General features: G+C 36.4%; 1 protein-coding gene across 1 annotated transcript in view; it reads left to right on the top strand.

The window, feature by feature from the left end:
• The window catches only part of FBXL13 (F-box and leucine rich repeat protein 13), a 93,134-nt gene that overhangs the window by 42,874 nt on the left and 31,542 nt on the right, over positions 1-18,718 (top strand). Inside the window, exons 10-15 of the mRNA XM_068400962.1 lie at positions 445-497; positions 4,695-4,795; positions 8,368-8,497; positions 16,213-16,311; positions 16,948-17,065; positions 17,224-17,386. Coding sequence (XP_068257063.1) covers positions 445-497; positions 4,695-4,795; positions 8,368-8,497; positions 16,213-16,311; positions 16,948-17,065; positions 17,224-17,386 — 664 coding nt within the window. The remainder of the gene's footprint in view (positions 1-444; positions 498-4,694; positions 4,796-8,367; positions 8,498-16,212; positions 16,312-16,947; positions 17,066-17,223; positions 17,387-18,718) is intronic.

The following is an 18,718-nucleotide window of genomic DNA, read 5'->3' as shown; positions in this document are numbered from 1 at the left end:
AATTGGTCTGATTGCTGCACCTCTACTTTCAGAGGGAAAAAATTGTTCATGTATATAATTAGATACTGGTGTCGTAATATATGGGTAGGAGGGACAGATAAACCTATGTGGAAAATGTAATTCTGGCATTTCCTAACACTAAATTACTTAATCAGGTAGCTTTCTGGTCCTTTGGTAACATAAGACTGAAAACAGCTTGGTTCCTAAGCCAGCCATTAGTTGATGGAGTGTAAGAAGAGACATTTCCTGAGGACACCTTACTCCATCTTTGTATTCTACTTTTGGATTATTGTGCTTTCTTCTCAGTATTCTGCTGTGGCCATGGTTTCAGGGAGGGTGTTGGCCTAGATGGGCTGAGTCTGTAATAGGAATTCTTATGTTTGTGTCGTACACTGAGAATTTGAACTGTTCACCTTTAATATGACTTTTTTTTTTTATTTTTAGGTGAATGTAAGAATTTGCAAGACTTAAATCTCTCTGAATGCCAGGGATTCAATGTAAGTACTACAGCCTTTTTCCACAAACTCAAATTTTTACCAAGAATTAAGATTTTTTTAAGTGCTGTGGTTATTTGGGTACACAAATCTTCCTAAGAAAAAGTAGAGACGTTTGTTCTTAAGTGCTTTGAAAATGGAGTTTAGCAGGATTCAGAGATACTCTGTGAAGTTCTCATTTGTTTTCTACAGTGCCAGGGCAAATGATATATTCAACCTCAATTAATTTTAATAAACAGGCTTCAAAACTTCACCAGTCTGGGGGGAGGGGTTTTGTTATTTTAATTTTTTAGCTGTCAACAGCAATACATTTTAATCCTATATTGTTTCCAAGTTCCTTTATTCCTTCATTTCGTAGTACACTTGGGCCTAGAAATGTCTCGCTAAATTTCTAGGTATTTGTGAGAGCCTTTATTTGAAAGGCGTCTAAGTATGCAATCACCATTATATATTTGTCCATTCTTTTTCCTTTAACATTATCAGTTTTCTCTTGCTTCCATTAATTCTCTTCAATGTTTTTTCATTGCTCTTCTCTGATGGAAAAACAATGTTTGACTCTGCTTTAATTAGTAATTTATTAGAAATGACACTGATTTGTGCAAATTTTTCTAATAAAATCAACCTAAAAATAAAATCAATATTTTTTTAGAAATTATGGTTCTTAGTAGATGTGTATAATGTATACATCCACTTACGAGCTATTTATAGTGTTAAGTATATAAACAAATAATTTAGTATAGTTTAGTTGTCCTTGGAGTGCAGTGTATGTCCAAGGGTCTAGCCCAGAAACACGCCAATATTTGTACACAAGGTTTTAAAAATTACCATGGATAAACTACAGTTTATGAACCTCATACAAAAATGCCATGTGATAGTGGAGTTAGAGAGGCAAGAGCTGCAGAATAATCATGAGGTTCTAATTTATAATACTCTGATTTGGTTCTGCTTTACATATATCTTCATCTCTGTCCTATGTTGATGTTAGCTGTGTTGCCAAATATTTTGTTCTCGCCATTTTCACAGATTATATAGTTTTGTTTGCTATACCAGCTACAAGGAAGGGATGAAGATATATTATATTATGAAGTTCTTTGAGTAACACTGTAGAATCATCTTGCTACATAACATAATGCTTGCTATACGATATTATAATTACAGCGTAATATTTAGAGGTTGTATGCTTCTTGAGGATCACGTTGATTGTAGGTTCCTGCATGAAGGCAGTAAGTTAAAGAGGGCCAGGACTTGCCAAGTTGTAAAGACTCAAACACTGTTTCATAACTGTCTGTTCTGTTTGGTTGTTAGCATGCTTGCTAATACACATTTGGTAGGTACCAGCAAGCACATTCCAGGATCTAGTTCATGAGATAAGGACTTGCTGACTACACTCTTGCCAATACAGCCTAGTATGCAGTTGGCCACCTTTTTCAGAAGGGCACACTGTTGACATACATTGAAATTGTTATTGACTCTCAGGTCAGTGTGTTTGATAGCTGCTTTCTGTCCAGTGTCTAGACTGTACTGGTGCATGGGGTTATTCCATCTCAGATGCAGGACTTTGCATTTGCCTTGGTTGAACTTCATGAGGTTTCTGTCAGCCCATTTTTCCAGACTAAATCTCTCTGAATAGCAGTTCTAGTCTCCAGTGTATTGACACTCCACCCAGTTTGGAATAATTTGTGAATCTGCTGAGAATGTATTCTGTTCATATCATCCAATCCATTTATAAAGACATTTAACAGTACTGGCCCCCATATTGACCCTTGAGGGATGCCAGTTGCCACAAGCCACCAGTGGGACAAGCACCATTGGTGACAACTCTTCGGCCTGGCAGTCTGGACAAATTTTCAGTCACCTTGAAGTCCACTTATCCTGCCTTTATTTTACCAGTTTGGCTGTAAAGGATACTGTGGCCTGTGTTGAAGGCCTTGCTGAAGTCAAGATACTGACAGCCGCTTCCTTCCCTTATCCATAGATCCAGTAATTTCATCATAGAAAACAATCACCTTAGTGAGGAATGCTTTGCCCTTGGTAAATCCACGCTAGATTCGCTATCACTTTTTCATCCTTCATGTACTTGGACAGGGCTTCAAGGAGGATTTGCTACAAAACCTTCCTAGGGAGTCAGGTGAGGATGACTGGCCTGTAGTTTCCTGGATCCTCCTTCTTCCATTTCCTGAAAATGGATGTGACATTTCCTATCTTCCAGTCATCAGGAATATCCTCTGATTGCCATGACCTTTCAAAAATTAGTGAGGCCTCTCATGCAGCTTTCTTAGTGTTCTTGGATGCAACCTGTCTTGTCCCATTTCCTCAGGTGCTCCCTGACATTATCTTCTTCTACCATGGGTATTGCTTCACTCCCACAGACTCTGCTAGTAGGCTCCTGAAAGGCACCTGGGAAGCCTTAAGACAAGCCTTAGCAGTAAAAACTGAGGCAAAAAAGTCACTGAGTACCTTGGCCTTGAAAATCAACGAGCTCTCCTGGGCCCTCTTGCCCTCCAGGGCTGTCTACCATGAGATCTTGTTTAGCAGATCCCTAAACAAGCCAAAATCTGCTCTCAAGTTTAGGCTTTTTCTTCTACAACTTGTCCAATTTTCTTCTCTCAGGATTTTAAACTCCTTATTTTCATGGTTGCAGTAACCAAAGCCGCTCTGGTTCTTCACATCCTTGACCAGTTATTCTTTGTTTGTGAAGCAAGTCCAGAAAAACACATTCCCTAGACCACTTGTCAGTCACCTGGACCAAGAAATGGTCTTCAGCACACTCTAGAAGTCTCCTGGATTGTTTGCACCCAGCCATATTGTTCTTCTGGCAGATATCAGGGTGGTTAAAGTCTCTCATGAGTAACCAGGATATGCAATTGTAAGGCTTCCTTCAGCTGCCCGAAGAAGGTTTCATATACCTTCTTTTCTTGATCAAACAGTCTGTAGCAGATACCTACCACAATGTAATCCTCATAGGTCTAGCCTCTAATCCTTACAAATAAGCTCTTGACTGACCTGTCACCAATTCCAATGCAAAGTTCCTTGCATTTATGCATAACTTTGCACAGAGTGCAACCTGTCCTCACCTTCCTGGGCTGTCTTTCCTAAATGTTCTGTAACCATTCATTGCAGCCCTCCAGCTGTGTGTGCTACTCCTTTGCATCTCTGGGATCCCAATGAAATCATAGCTCTGCACCTGCGCATGGACTTTGGTCCCTATTGGTTGATTCCCATGGTACAGGTGTTTGCATTCAGACCCTTGAGATGGACGCCTGGTTGTGCTGCTTTCACATGGAAGGTTTCAGAGTTTTCCCCATTATGTTATCGCCCCATTGCTTTCTCACCACTCCCTATGCCTTCAGTTCTCTTCAGATTATGGTTATCTTCCATCAACATACCTATTTCTACTGATATCACCTCTCTCAGGTCCTTTGTTGCAGGAATATATTTCGAAAGCACAAAATGTCCTCTTTAAAGTTGATTGGTACTGAATTTCCAGCTATCTTGATGGTCCTTTTGCCTGATAACCAAAATAGTAAAAAGGTGACCACAGCATGGCAAAAGATACACACTCAACTATGACATTTCCATATATAAGTGCTGACTTTTTGCCTTTCTATTATATTGACATTTATTGTGAAATATTCTTCCTACTAGGAGATTTGTTCCTATTACATTATAACTGAATGATATATAGAACAATATAGGTAGTACCACTTTTGCAGGTCAATAAAACATGGAAGCTTTATAATTACTCAAATCTAATGTTCCACCTAGAGGGTAGAGCATTTTGCAAGTGATATTACTGGTTAGAGAAGTGTACCAGAGTTTATGGAGAAAATTCACCAGTGGTTTTAGATAGCAGGACTGGCTAACAACAATCTTGGTTTAGCAAAATATGTAAACACATGCTAACCTTCAATGATGTGAAAAGTCCCCTGTGTTCTGTAGGACTGTGTAGTGTATAATGTTTCCTTGAATTGGAATGTTAAAATTACCATACTTCAAGTGAGTAACAGGAGCATCATGTGTCTCTCAGTATTCGACTTTGAGGCTTCCAGAGAAAATGGCTGTGATGTATAAAAATTATTATGATGATTTAAAGATACTTACTTATGCTTTTTTCCCTTGTTACTCTGCATAAAAATGTAAAATAAATTAATACAAATACAATTTTAATGTACTTCTGGATTTTTTTTAATTATTATTCAGGATGAATCAATGAGACTCATATCAGAAGGTTGCAGAGCTCTCCTCTATTTAAATCTGTCGTATACAGATATTACTAACGGAACACTACGACTATTGTCAAGGTAAAATTAAACAGAAGTACAAAAGAGTGTTTGTTTTAATCTTGCAGGAAACCTACAGGCATATGTAGTAGAAATATTCTTTTTTAGTGATTTACAGGATTCTGTCTGCTATACAAAATTAAAAAAGTGCCCCATATGTTTGACTTAGAATCATAGAATCGTTTGGTTGGAAAGGACCTTTAAGATCATTGAGTCCAACCATTAACCTAAGACTACCTAAGACAACCATTAACCTAAGACAGTCCACCACTAAACAATATCCCTAAGCACCACATCTACTCATCTATCAACTTAGATAGCAGTTCTTTTCTCTTTTTAGTATAATTAAAAAGATATGCTAGATTACACTACATATTTCACAGAATTTTACAGAAACTTTTAAAATAACTTGCTAGCCAAAAATTTCTTGGGCATATCCAGTTACTCATGAAGATGCAAGAAGTTTACAAGTTAAATATGTTCTGAAAAATTTATTTTTGGAAGAGAGGATTGTGGATAGTTGTATTGTGTGAGCCAAGGCCTTGTGTGACAACTGCAAAAGAAAGAATTATTCCAAACTCTTATTTGGAAGATCAGTATGATGAAGGCAGAGAATTTACATTCTTACAGAGGTCTGCAATTCCTGTTTTAGATGTGTCCCTCCATGAGATTCCAAGTCTGCCTGATAGGTAGAATTGCTGCATTAAAAGCTGCCATAAAGGAAAAGAGGCATGCTGGTCCACGATAGCAGCCATCACAAAGATGTATATAGATTTGAAGATAGCTGTTCGTTGTTCCTCTTTCCTATGAGGAAAACTAATCTCTTCCTTTCCACAACAACCCCACAAAGTGCAGAAGCATGTTTTTCTTTGGCATTTGCATAATACATTTTGACTTTTGTTTTTCTTAGTCTATAATGCCATATCCTCATATAACTAACATTTGTTCTGGCAAAGTTTTCCGTTTCGTGTCTCCAATCTTAACACTCATCTCTTCATCAGTATTATTTTTATCATAATCTGTGTTTTCTCCATGTTAGCTGATATTTTTGTCTTTTTAGATTTCCATACATTTGTGCTGACATTTGGGACAGCTGTTCTATAGGTAATCTCAGCGTATGTTATTCTGGTTACCTGAGCATGCTGTTGCCACCAAAAGTCAGAACTGTTCATTTCTTTTGATGCGTAAATAGCATGTGCCCAAGAAAGAATCCTCCAGAGCAGGTGAAGCTCTCAATGCAATAAAACTTTTCGAACAAAAAGAAAAATTCTCCACCGATAAATATATTTTGCAGTTAACTTCTACCTCATTAATAAGAAATTCTCCCAGTCACACATGATGCGTCTGATTTAACACCATAAAATACCTCTGTTTTTGCTGACAATTTTAGGACAAAAAGAAAAGCTCATTGTTTCTGAGATTATGGGGATGTACAAAAAGTTTCTGTCCTGTGAAGATTTTGATAGCAGGCAAATTTCATAAACATTTCACATATCATCTCAAAAGCATTAGCTTACCACAGGTCTTGTGTAACAATGTAACATAAAATTTTGTAGAGGTGGCAGTATTGCATTTCATAATACTACATGTGATGTTTGCTGTTGTATATCAGATATCCGTTACTGGAACAAGGAACAAGTGAAGTGTAGGCAGAGTGTGCTCAAAACTGTTTGGTCATTTTTGATTCTCTCCTACTGTTCCACACAAACATTTTAACCTCCATATTACACAACACAGATCATCAGCTACGATTTCCCTCTGAAAAGTTCTGTTGCATATGTTAGACATGAATATTGTCTATCAGGAATAAATGTCAGAAAGTGATTTTGTCAGATTGCCTTAAAACAATGATCCTGAGATTGTTAATGCCAAAATTAATTGAAACACCAGTATGACGGAGTTCCTGCAGAATTTAGCTGTAACACAAATGAAGGATTTTTAGTAGTCTCTGTACTCAAGCTTAAGTTTTAAGAAAGCTGCCACTTTAAAAATGGCAGAAGGCAGCATGTGTTAAAATTCCCAGATCATAAAAATGGGTCATGTGACCTGTAAAGAAAATCAATGTCTCTTAAAAGTATAGGAAGGTTTTGATCACAGTCTTCAAAATGAAGTATGAAAGGCTTCCCTGTGTCTTAAATTGTGCAACCCTGTAGCAACATATACTTTAAAAAGACTCAGAACTGCCCAGAGTATAAAACCAGTCTCTCGATTTATTATCTATTTTGTCAGATAAGTTTGGAAGTGTACTCTCTCTGAGTTTGATTTTCCCTGCTTATTTCTGTGGAATATGTCACTAAAATGCAAAAAGGCTTATGCTTCTACAAAGAAGGATATTTTTATTTCTGTATTTAACATGAATTAAATGTTTCCATTAAAAAAAAATGCACCACAATCACATGCCCTTATATTCCAATATCTGGTTCTGATGCATGTTGTCTGTCTTGTTTAATTTTTTTCATGAAATGTAATCTTATATTTAATTTCTTAATATTTTTGTATTGTCCTTTTTTTACAATAACATTATTTTCCAGCTTCCTAGCTCTTTTTTTTTGGTGTTCAGTTCAAGTTAGCATGTTTCCCCACTCTATATTGAAAATATAAAGTCAGTTCCAAAAACGTATGCCACTCCTGAAGCAGTCAGCTCCTCAGTGGGTGTTCCCAACTCTCTTCAAAATGCCTACTTTTGCTGACTTGCAGGACTGCATGCCCGTATCCCTACAACTAAATGTCTACCAGAGCAGTAGGTCCTAATTTCAGGTTTTGATTTTCTGTACGCTTTCATTTGTGGTGCTTGTGGCAATTGTTATTTATTCCAGTTAGAAATGTAGTTCAGTAAAATTAATAGTTTTCAGTATGTTATAAACCAAAGCTGCAGATGGAAACTTAAGTATATTCAGAGTATAGATTCTTGCTTTACAGAGTGCTGTTGATTAACATTTTCCACTTATACAGTTTGCTTTCTTTTAACTAACATTTAGTATAAAGAAATGTTTTCCAAAAGAACTGATCAAACCTAATGTTGGATGGTTCACTTTTGGATAATTCCCTTTTGTATCTCTTTAATTTTTCACATTCTTTAATAGTACTTTTCTAAATAATAATATGACTTGAGAAGCTCTAACTGTACATTTATGCTTTTAATGTCCTTTGATAGAGTTCTGGTTTTCATTTCCAGCAGGCACTGCTTGTAAAATCAATGGCAAAGACAGTCCAGCAAACTTATACTGAAAAGTCCATTAGCTTTCAAAGTATGCACACAAAAATCCCAGTTAATCAAAAAAGTATGCTTTTGCAGTTATTTGAGATAACTTTAAAATTATTCTGTTTTCATATGGTGAAATATGTTGTATGATAGTGCTATTCCCCAGTAATTTGCAATACAAAGAACAGAGGAAAAAGTGCAGCAGAAGAAAGGCACTTTCAAACTTCAGCAAGGAGATAATTTTATTTCATATTGAACATCTTTTCTTTACAGTAATTTTCAGAGTACTTTAGCTATGGTATTTTATGTTCTTTTGATTCTGTAACATACCCTTGTAGTAATTTGCTCTCTGTTTTGTTTTTTTTGTGTTTTTTTTTTTTTTTTTGCAAAGCAGCTTCCCCAATTTACAGTATCTGAGTTTAGCTCACTGCAGAAAATTCACAGACAAAGGTTTACTGTACCTGGGCTCTGGAAAAGGCTGTCACAAGCTCATCTATTTGGACCTTTCAGGTTGCATTCAGGTTTGTAGTTCACGTCTGTCTTTCATTCTGTGAAGAAGGGAATCCTTTATATGACTGGCTGCATCCTGCATTCATGGTATACTGAAGTAGAACAAGCACTGCAGCAGACTTCCAGGGTTTTGAATTACATGACTACAGCTGTTTAAATTTTACTAAGGAATACTAGCACTATAGGTTTGGATCACTTCCAACAAACTGTCAGATCTATAAACAGCTAGTACTTACTGCATAATGAGAACAAGACTTGCTTTTTGTAGCCATAAATAGACCAATTCTATGTCATGATTAGTTAGGATTTTAAATCAGGAGCGTTGAAAATGCAGTTTTTACTAAGATATCAAAAAAATAAAAGCCACTCTGCACTGGAAAAATACGGATTTACATGTGATTTCCTGAGAAGGAAATTAATTAAAAAATGAACTTTTGTTACTATTTTATATTGGTTTAATATACAAATTGAAGTAGTATTTGTAACAGCAGTCTAAAAATAGTTAATGTTTTGGATTATTTTAGTCTCCTACTAAACTTCTGAACAAAACCAAGGTTTTAGAATCTGGTATTATTTTAGAAACTTTCAAATGTATACTCTATCTTGAAACATACTTCAAAAGCAATATGAAATGGCAAACTGTAAGGCAATAAAAGTCTGCCAATGTTTTAATAAACACTCCCACGTATATTTCTTTAAGCACTGAGAAAATTTTGCAAATTACAAAATACATGTGAAATGATAAAGAGATGGAGTCTGAGGAATATAATGGTTTAACTTTTCATCTAACAAAAGCTTTTCAGAACCAAGGATGAAGGCAGATAGGGCAACAGTCTTGTTCTGACTGCTCTTTACTGTGTGTGTGTTTCTTGTTCCTGAGAATCACGCTGAGACTATTGTGCGGTGACAGTGTGAAATTTGAAATGAGGGATGAGGTTAGAGGAAAGTTAAGAACTACCTACCTCTGAGTTACTTTTTCAAAATGCCAGTAATTGGTTGTTTTTTTCCAAAAGCAACATTCCTGCTTGTTCAGAAGTGTAATCATGAGCTGTGAGGATCTGCCTCTAGAAAGCATGATCTAATAGTCAGAGAAAAGCGATCATCATCGAACTGGGAAAACCACGATCCTCCCCTTTCCAGAGGAAAGTGGGTTTGCTCACCAGTGTATTTGAGAGCTCTGAAAGGGATTCCACAGCTTCCTCCATTTTGGGTTTCCCCACGATTCTGGAACAGTTCTTAACGATTATGTCTGAGTACTTAAGTAAACAGTTAAAACCAAAAAGAGCATCAGATTGCATCACTGTTGCAGAAAGCATTTTAATAAGATAGAATTCTTCTTCTCCCCCTCATTGGATGAACTAAACCAAAGGGAACTTCTGTAAGGATGTTTCAGAATTGGTTAGAAAAATGTAGTGAAGCTATAGTATAAACATTTAAATTATGCTGAAAAGTGTTCTGTGGAACAGAATATATATTCTATGGAATATATGTTTTTCTTGTTTTTTCATGTTTCCTGTTTTTTCCTTGATTTTAACATTACATTTGTGTTTATATGAGTTCTTACATTACCATTACTACTGTAGGATTTGAACATCTATTTAGAAAGTCCATCTGTAAAATGGTTGATAATGCTAATGATTTTGTGAGTGGTGACTTGAGGACCAGGGTATTTAAATAGCTTGTTAGAACATAGTTAGGCAGAAAACTGGGAATTAAGCAGACATTTTCTAGTCCAGTGTCATAAAACAAGACAGTCTTTTGTTTGACTATTACATTAATACATGGTAATAATACTGGATGAATTGTAGGTATGGGGTTTTTGCATAAAATCTCAGTATTTAAGGTTGTGTTATTATGACACGGGTGGTAAATATTTTCATTAATGAGTTTCAAGATATTTCATAAAAAATATAAAGATTCTCGTGTCCTGCTCAAAAGGTGTCCTATTACACCACTGATATTCTCAGAGAATTACCTAGAAAGCATAAGATTTCTTTGTCCTGCTTCTGAAGCTGAACAGTATAAGTGGAAAATTGTTTGCTATTAGACACAAAACTGAAAAGACAGAAGGGTATAAAGCAATTGCATACCATTTACCGACATATTAGGTTGAGATTATACAACTAGAACAGTTCGGTAAGACATTTTTTCAGTTAAATTAGAAACATGGAGATTTTCAAAGAAATTGACGTCTTATTTTTGGTGCCAACATCTATGGCTGATTTCAGACTGGAACTATTGTGGCCCAAAATGTGTTAGAGTGATCTGTCAATCACTGTAGTTTACAACAGCTGGATAAGAGATCACGAGCCATTGGGAAAAATAAATTTGACCCTTTCATTTCTTGACATCCTGCAGAGTTTGTGGGAATGTCAGAGAAGCTATTGGCAAACGTGCAGGCTTTACCAGTTTTCACCAGCTGAGTTCCTTCTGCTCTGGCTTTATTGGGAGAATTCTCATTTTGTCACCTATGGTGAAATTCTGTCTTCTTCAGACACATCAAGCAGCAAAAAGGGGCCATCACTTGGGGAGAAAATCTGAGCCATGTTCTTTATTTATTGAAGAAGAGGACTCATTGTTTACATTTCCTGAGTACAAACTCGTGTAACTGAAGAATACTTTATTATAAGTTACACATGCACTATTCTGTATTTTTAGAAATATGCTAATTCAGGAGTATGTTAATATAAGCTTTTTTTGGGCAGTGGAAAATTAAAAGAAAAATAACATGTGGAGGCAAGCCATCAGTGTAATGTGCCAAACATCTGAAAGGATGTCACAGTTTGTTTTGTCATTCTAGACAAACACAGAATAAAAAAAAAAAGATAGCCCCTTGTGCACCACAAGATACTTCCTCAGCCCAGAACACTGATTTTCAAGTTTCTGCACTCACAGTGCATCGACAATACTAGAATCATAAAACAGTGTTTCTTCAAAATCCCTTCTGTGCTGCAGACAGTGTTCTGCCTCGCAGGGTGGATTCCACAAATACAATCAGTTCAGGGGGAGAAAGAAGGAATTTTAAAGCAGTACTGTATATGTAGCAAATAAGCCAAAACCTGAATAAAAATTCTGTGTGTTCCTGTGCTTTGGAATTAAGAAACTATAAAAAGATGAAATTAAATTAATTTTTACATTCTTACGAGTATTTCATCCTTTCACTACATTTATTTTCTAAATCTATGGGGACAAAATTTTAGCTGTGGTTTGCTCCATGTTTGTTTTGATGTACTTTCATTTCAGATCACAGTATACGAGCATACAGTTAAGAAAAAAAAACAAATCAGTGATTTACATATTAGACTGAAAACTCCTAGCAGACAAGGAATTATATTTTGTACGATCATTGTATTGATTTCTGATCCTGTACATGCAAGATAAAGAATACATTTATAAAATTATCTTACTGAGTCATGCAGGAAAAGTCTGTTTTGCAGAATTTTATAGGATCTAAGACTCATAATAACATTCAAAACATCCTCCCTCACAGTTGGTTTGAAGAAGGAGGTTTAAGTGGGATTTTACTGATCCGGGGCAAAGAATGCAGTATTAAATTCCATATGTATCCTAACATGGATTCTTGGGTCAAGCTGTTAGCTCTTGAGGCAATCTATTAAACACTGAAATTCCAAGTGACTTGAGAAAGCAATTGTTTTACTAAAATGTGCACAAAAATTCATATTTCTACACCTTCTCTTCAAGAGTGCATGAAGTTTCATAGATAATCCATAGGGGCTTTAGAAAAGAAATTCAAGATTAATATTTTATTGTTCTAGGAATGAAGGAAAATAAGACAAATACATATGATATTGCAGCAGCATCTAAATGTTGACTAATTTAAGTGAATCTTATCTGAACGCATGTTTCACACTGGAACTTTCTCAACCTGATGCCTGAGATCCATTATCCAGCTTTAAGTTAAAAAACAGTTCAAGTGAAAAAAATCTGAAACTATCTGTGCAGGGGTATTATTATCTGCTTCAGTATAATTGTTTTTGGCTTGCATGGAGGAAAACACTAAATTGCTGCTATTTGTGGTATCAAATGGCTATGTTAAGCAAACAGTGTTTTTCCAGGCAAAGAGATTTAAAAACCTTTAGACAGCAGTTAACATTATGCAATCATTACTGAATTCCAGAAACAGATATGCTACTTCTGTCCCTCAACATTGTTGAGTTTGATCTGATTACCTGCTACCTACTATCTATCCTTTTGAGAATGGGAATTTCACTTAATTTTAGGTGTCTAACCTAAGGTAGTGCCTAGAAAATTACCTTAATTTATCTACATAACAATTAGAGAGGGAGGGAAATCTCCAGAGGTGATTCAGACTTTTTCAGGTCTGACCTGTCTTGGGATCTTGCTCTTTGCTATACAGAGATCCCAGGTTTCATAACTGTCTAACATAGACACCTCAGTTCTATTCCTAATTTCAGTGGAGTAAACAAAGGCTTTAGCATTTGCAGTCTATTTTTTAAATCACCATCAATATTATTGGCACTTTCTTGACTTAGAATTTTTCCTACCTATTTCCCTGATTTTAAAGTCCTCTCAACTGTGATTCCTCTTCTACAATTATCAGAACAACCTGTAAGCCTCACAAATATTTATCTTACTGCTCAGTTAAATGGCTAATATTTGCAAAGTCAGGAGCTTAGCACTAGGCACCTGAGTCTGCATTTAGGTTTTTTTCAGTGATATTTTTAAAATCTTGGCCAAAGCAGCAAGTAATGTAATGTAACTAAGATCCATCATTTAATTGTATTTGCATGTGAATTTTAGGTACCTAGACATGAGGGATCTTGTATTCCTACTCTCTGTATCTAACTGTGATCACCAACCTAGGTAGGTAGTCTTAACAGTTAACAATGTGTTCATGGTAAAAAAAAAATCCCAAGAACAATTGGCAGCATCTGTTCAGCTGTTACAAGGGGAAATCCTACTGTTGTAAGAGCTAAAGCGTACTCAAATTGCTTAACAAACTGTGGCTGATTTTTTAGAAGCGTGAAAACCTCAGTCTCCTTTCGAAAGGCATCATGTTCAGATTATAATGGGCAGTGTTATTACCATGTATTACAACAAACTGTGTGATGTAACATACCCTCTTTCTTGGGAATGGTTTGCTCTTTGTAGTATATGGACCAAGAACAAGGCTCAATTACGAGAAATACACCTCTCAAACTGAAATTTCTAGGGGGTGATTTGTTTAATTTTAACATATTAAACTACATGGTGCGTGTTGTAGAAATGTGCTGTCTTCTGTTGCGCTGCTTGAGAGCCAACAATGAGGAGGCCTGTTGCAGGGTTAGGTAACACTTGAATGAATTGGTCATGCCATGTTAAAGCAATTAGTGCTTCTTGACCAGCAGAGAATGGAGATTTCCCAGTACCCCCCTCAGGCAGCTGCTTGTGTGATGTTCACAATTTAAGCTAATCCCTTTCACACAGACTGAAGGGTTTGGGCTGAGGTTACTGGAGATAAGATGACATTGTCCTACATTGCATATACCAATAGTGAGTACAAAACTGTAGAATTTGGACAACTGAATTCCATATTCTGTCCTGACAACTAGCACCCATCTTTCCATGCCAACATTTTACCTTCTGGTGATCACTGCCAGCTGAAACGAGGATTGCCTTTGCCATAGTAGCCCTACACTAGTACTGGTTGTTTTGCAGTCATTTGGGGTGGGCAAATCCAACCTATCCATGCTGGTGGGTGAGATCTGCAGTACTGATGTGTTACCCACATCAACCACATTCCCAAAGTCATGGTGTCCTTTTGTTCAGCAGACATGTCTCAGTTGGAGGGGGTATGAGAGCCCAGAATGCTCTGACCAGCTTGTGGTTACAAGATGGTTATCTTTCTGTACAGTCCTTTTCTGCAGCCTTCCCTCCTGCCTCCCAGGATTTTGCTCTTTTTCCTTCTTCAGCTCTTTCTTACAATACAGCTGTTTTCAGAGGAGCCTGATCCAGGGTTACACAGCTGCACCATGTCAGACCTGACCTTGAACACACGCAGCTGACAGAGGGTAGTTGATGGGATTTATATTGCCATACATTACCTGTGAAATATTTCCTATCGTTATTTTGATGGTAGGGTTTTCACTTGGCTGTTACAGACCCAGTGTAGGAAAAACATTCATGCTACACTTGCCCTGTGCTTAAAACACATCCAACTATTTGCATCCACAGTGCCAACAGTGCTAGTGTGTGTCATGAGCCACACCATATTCTGTCTGTCTGGACATGAGACCCTCACAAACTCTTTAAGCCTAAGAACACAGCTGACAGACATGTAGCCAGTTCCCCTCCAGTGCTGACGCTCCCCTGCACAAGGGAAAAAAGTGCAGAGTGCCACAATCCCTTACGAAGGAGAGACAAGATGTTTAACATCAAAATATTTAAAACAATTTATAAAGAATCTGTTTAAAATGCCACTCCAGCCTGAAAATAAAGAGCAAGCCAACCTGGTCATAAGTTAAAAGATGGGTCGTTATGCCAGAAAAGAAAAGTCAGTCTGCCTTGATTATAAGTTAGAGTCAGATACGCAGTTAATGAAAAAAAATCTCACACGCTAAAAGAACCCAAATGTTAACTTTGCAAAAAGAAGAGCCAGAAACCCAATGTGTTAACCCCCTCACTCAGTGCTAGAGGGGAAGGAAAGCAGGCTTGACCCTTGTTTCCACTAAGTAGTTGTGGGGAGCAGTCAGATGTGCTACAAAGGCTGGAGGCTGCAAGTGCAAGAACTGGAAGCATCTTCTGGTGAACGGCTACCATACTGATGTGTGATGGGTGATTAGCAGCTGCTTAGGTTCTGGCTTGCTTTTTCGTGACTATCTGCTGTCTACTAATGGTGTCCACTGTCAGAGAACATACATACCCTAAGGAAAGCCTGTGTTTTACACTGCCCCTCCCCTTATGCAACGTAACCAAGCAAATCAGGCTTCTGCAGCAGCTGGAGAGGTGAACAGCAAGAATCCCTCCCAGTATACTTTATCTGCAAAGTTTCCTCCTTTGGATTCTTGTCTCCTCAGGCCTTATTTGGTACCCAGGAGGACATGCCAGGCTGCTTTTTTTTTGTGCATGTCTTGCAAACAATTCCTGGTGCAGAGCACAGCTGTAGTGATAATGGGAATAAATTCATTTGACAGATCCATCTGTCCATCCATACCTTCACTGAACGTTGCTCTGTTAGAGTAGGCAGAGTTGGTGATGTGGACCTACATGAAGGATTCTGTAAATGAGCTCCATGTTATTGTGATCGCACAGGATCTTTGTATCCCGTCTGAATTTAACACACATTTTACTATGGGTCTGGAAAAAACAATGAAGATATTTTACTACATTGAAACCTTGCTTCAAACTAGGTGTGAGCATCTGCCAGGTGTGAATGCCTCATAAGGTTGGGAAAACAAAGCTAGAAGGATGTGACAATGATGACATTCATTGCTACTCCCATAAATGGTTTTGACTGTAGAAATTGTTGTACCTTACTTTTGCTTGCTTAGTAGACACATTTTTGGAACAGATCCAGGATTTGGATTATGTTGTTAAAATTTCAGAACCTTGTGCATCTGTTTTTCTTTTAATGGGATTAATGCATTTCTTCTTTTAGTGAGTATCTAGGTACCTATGATTTTAAAGTATTGAAAAGATTGCAAGCCTTTCCTGTATTGTTTTTTTTTAGGCTTGCTAAGGCATAAATATTTTATTTCTTACTTAGATTTCAGTTGATGGCTTCAGAAATATTGCGAATGGCTGCAGTAGGATTCAAGATTTGCTAATCAACAAAATGCCAACTCTTACAGACAGATGTATTCAAGTAAGAAATTGAAAATAAATCTGTACTTTGAGAAACTTTCTGTTGCTGGAAGTGGGTTATCCTCTCAACTGACTTTAAAGAAAGTTATGCAGATACAATTTAAGAGGAAAATTTCTCTCCTAAAACATTTTTAAAAACTATTATCTAATTATGTTTATAAATCTTGCTCACTTGCAGTCACTTTCAGAAAATTTCAATTGTCTTGACTTCTTTTGCTACATGGTTATGGCTGAATTATGGTCTTCCATTTTATGGATTAGAGTTTTTCATTTTTTTCAGTGTTAAAGCAAATATAATATATGGGAACAGCATTCTGCTACTGATTTTGCCCATCAAAAAAAAAGAATTTTCAGGCTTCTGCAAAAGTGATTGTTAACCAGATCACTGTCTCAGGTGTCTGCCACACTTCATGTCTCCAGTTACTTACTTCTTTTCCTCGTGTACCCAAACATAATAAATATATGGAGAATTTCAGTAGTTTATATACCATTCACTCTAGAAGTTAGTATTAAAATGGATTATAACTATTTGTTTGAAATTGCAACATTTGGTGTTATATGCAGAATGTTTGCTGATCTTTTGTTACGTGACAGCATAGGTGTATGAATATTTTATTTCACCTTTTTCCCTTCGAAGGCTCTGGTTGAAAAATGCCAACAGATAATGTCTGTTGCCTTTCTTGACTCTCCACATCTTTCTGATACAACTTTTAAAGCCCTTACTGAATGCAAACTTGTCAAGGTCGGCATTGAAGGTTAGTAGAATAATTCACAAAATTATTAGGATGATGTATTTTTAAAATTCATCCAGATAATTTGAAATAAATAAGAATCAACTGATTTCAGTGTGTATTTGGATCAGGCCCTTAATGTATGTCAGATGTGTAACTTACATCTTTATATATTTCAACAGGGAATAACCAAATTACTGATTTAAGTTTGAAGTTGATGAGTAAATGCTGCCCATACATCAGGCACATTCATATGGCTGATTGCCAGAAGATTACAGATGCTGGTCTTCAGATGCTTTCACCATTGAAGTATGTTCTTGTTCTGAATGTAGCAGACTGCATAAGGTACTATATCACCTCCAGATTTCTGTAAACCATTGCAAAGGAATTTTAGTAAAGTTAATTATGCTCATAGTAAGTCCTGTTAGCATATCTGTCGGCTTAAAAATAAATTCTTAGAACGTTAAGACATGTATCTTAATATCTTAAAAAATATTTTATACAAGTAGTTTTTTGTTCCTGTAACATGTTTTCAAAAATCCATTAATTATTAATCCAGTCCAAGCAAAAAAATCAACCACAGATGTAATATTACTTAATAGCCATGGCATATTTTAGTGCTGGAATGTGGCTGTGAAGAAGATGAAAATGATAACCAAAGACAATGCCAGTGCCACAACTGTATTAAAATTTTGATATTGTTTAATTTTTTGAATATTAAAATAGCACTTTATAACTCTCTAGTACTGACATATAAACAAAACTGCCAATTTTTTACAATTACCAAGACAACATTGTAATTTATGTTGTAGAGGAAGGATATATTTTATGTGAAGACTGTTTTCCACTTCAGATGTGTCATGTATTAGTAGGAACAAAGACAAATGAAAGGGCTTCCAAAGCTACACGCTTGTTCCCTGTTTTGTGGCACAGTGATGGAGTCAAGAGTGGGCGGGAACAGGGAAGGAAAAACCTCCAAACATTTCAAAATCAACAGATTATATAAAGATAATATAATATAAAATAATACAAAGAAGATAGAATTGCTGCTTATCTTAAAATTTTTGATGTTACATGAAGTTTTAGGGATTCTGCTTTAATGTGTAACTAAAGGACTTTTTATGCCTGTTGATGCTGTATAAAAATCTGATAACATTGCATGTAGATGTGCTGAGAAGTGCTGGAGTAATACCATGACGTCATGTTAGTAATTCAGCTGGGCAGATGGGACAGCTGCCTGCATTTTCTGGTTTAACATTTAGAAGGCTGGATTTTCCAGTCTGTTAGCCAAATCTTGGGCTGTGAGTGTGTTTGCACGTGTCTACTGTCTCTACTGCTAAAGAATTGCTGAATTACCACAACAAAACTTTTTAAGCAATTGTAAAGCTATTGTAAAATTCTGTACTTATTTTATTGCTTTTGCAGACACTTGTAAAAGTTTCAGCATTGACAAGGTTATAGATTGTAACACATCTAAACTTGGTAGAGTTTCTCTCAATAGATATGAAATTACAAAAGGGCAATTGTTAGTATTTATGTTTCTCATATTTGGACAGTGTGTTGCTGTAACAGTTCACATTGTGAATTAGAAACACTTAGGAATTTCTCATAGAAATCAAGGGAAGCACTGGTGGTAGAATCTTAAGATCAGGTTTTGAAATGCTTGGCCATCTTAGT

Source organism: Nyctibius grandis, chromosome 5 (genome assembly GCF_013368605.1).
Source record: "Nyctibius grandis isolate bNycGra1 chromosome 5, bNycGra1.pri, whole genome shotgun sequence".
Lineage (NCBI taxonomy): Eukaryota > Metazoa > Chordata > Aves > Nyctibiiformes > Nyctibiidae > Nyctibius > Nyctibius grandis.
The sequence above is the reverse complement of the archived record's forward strand: the minus strand, read 5'-3'. Positions and strand labels throughout refer to the sequence as shown.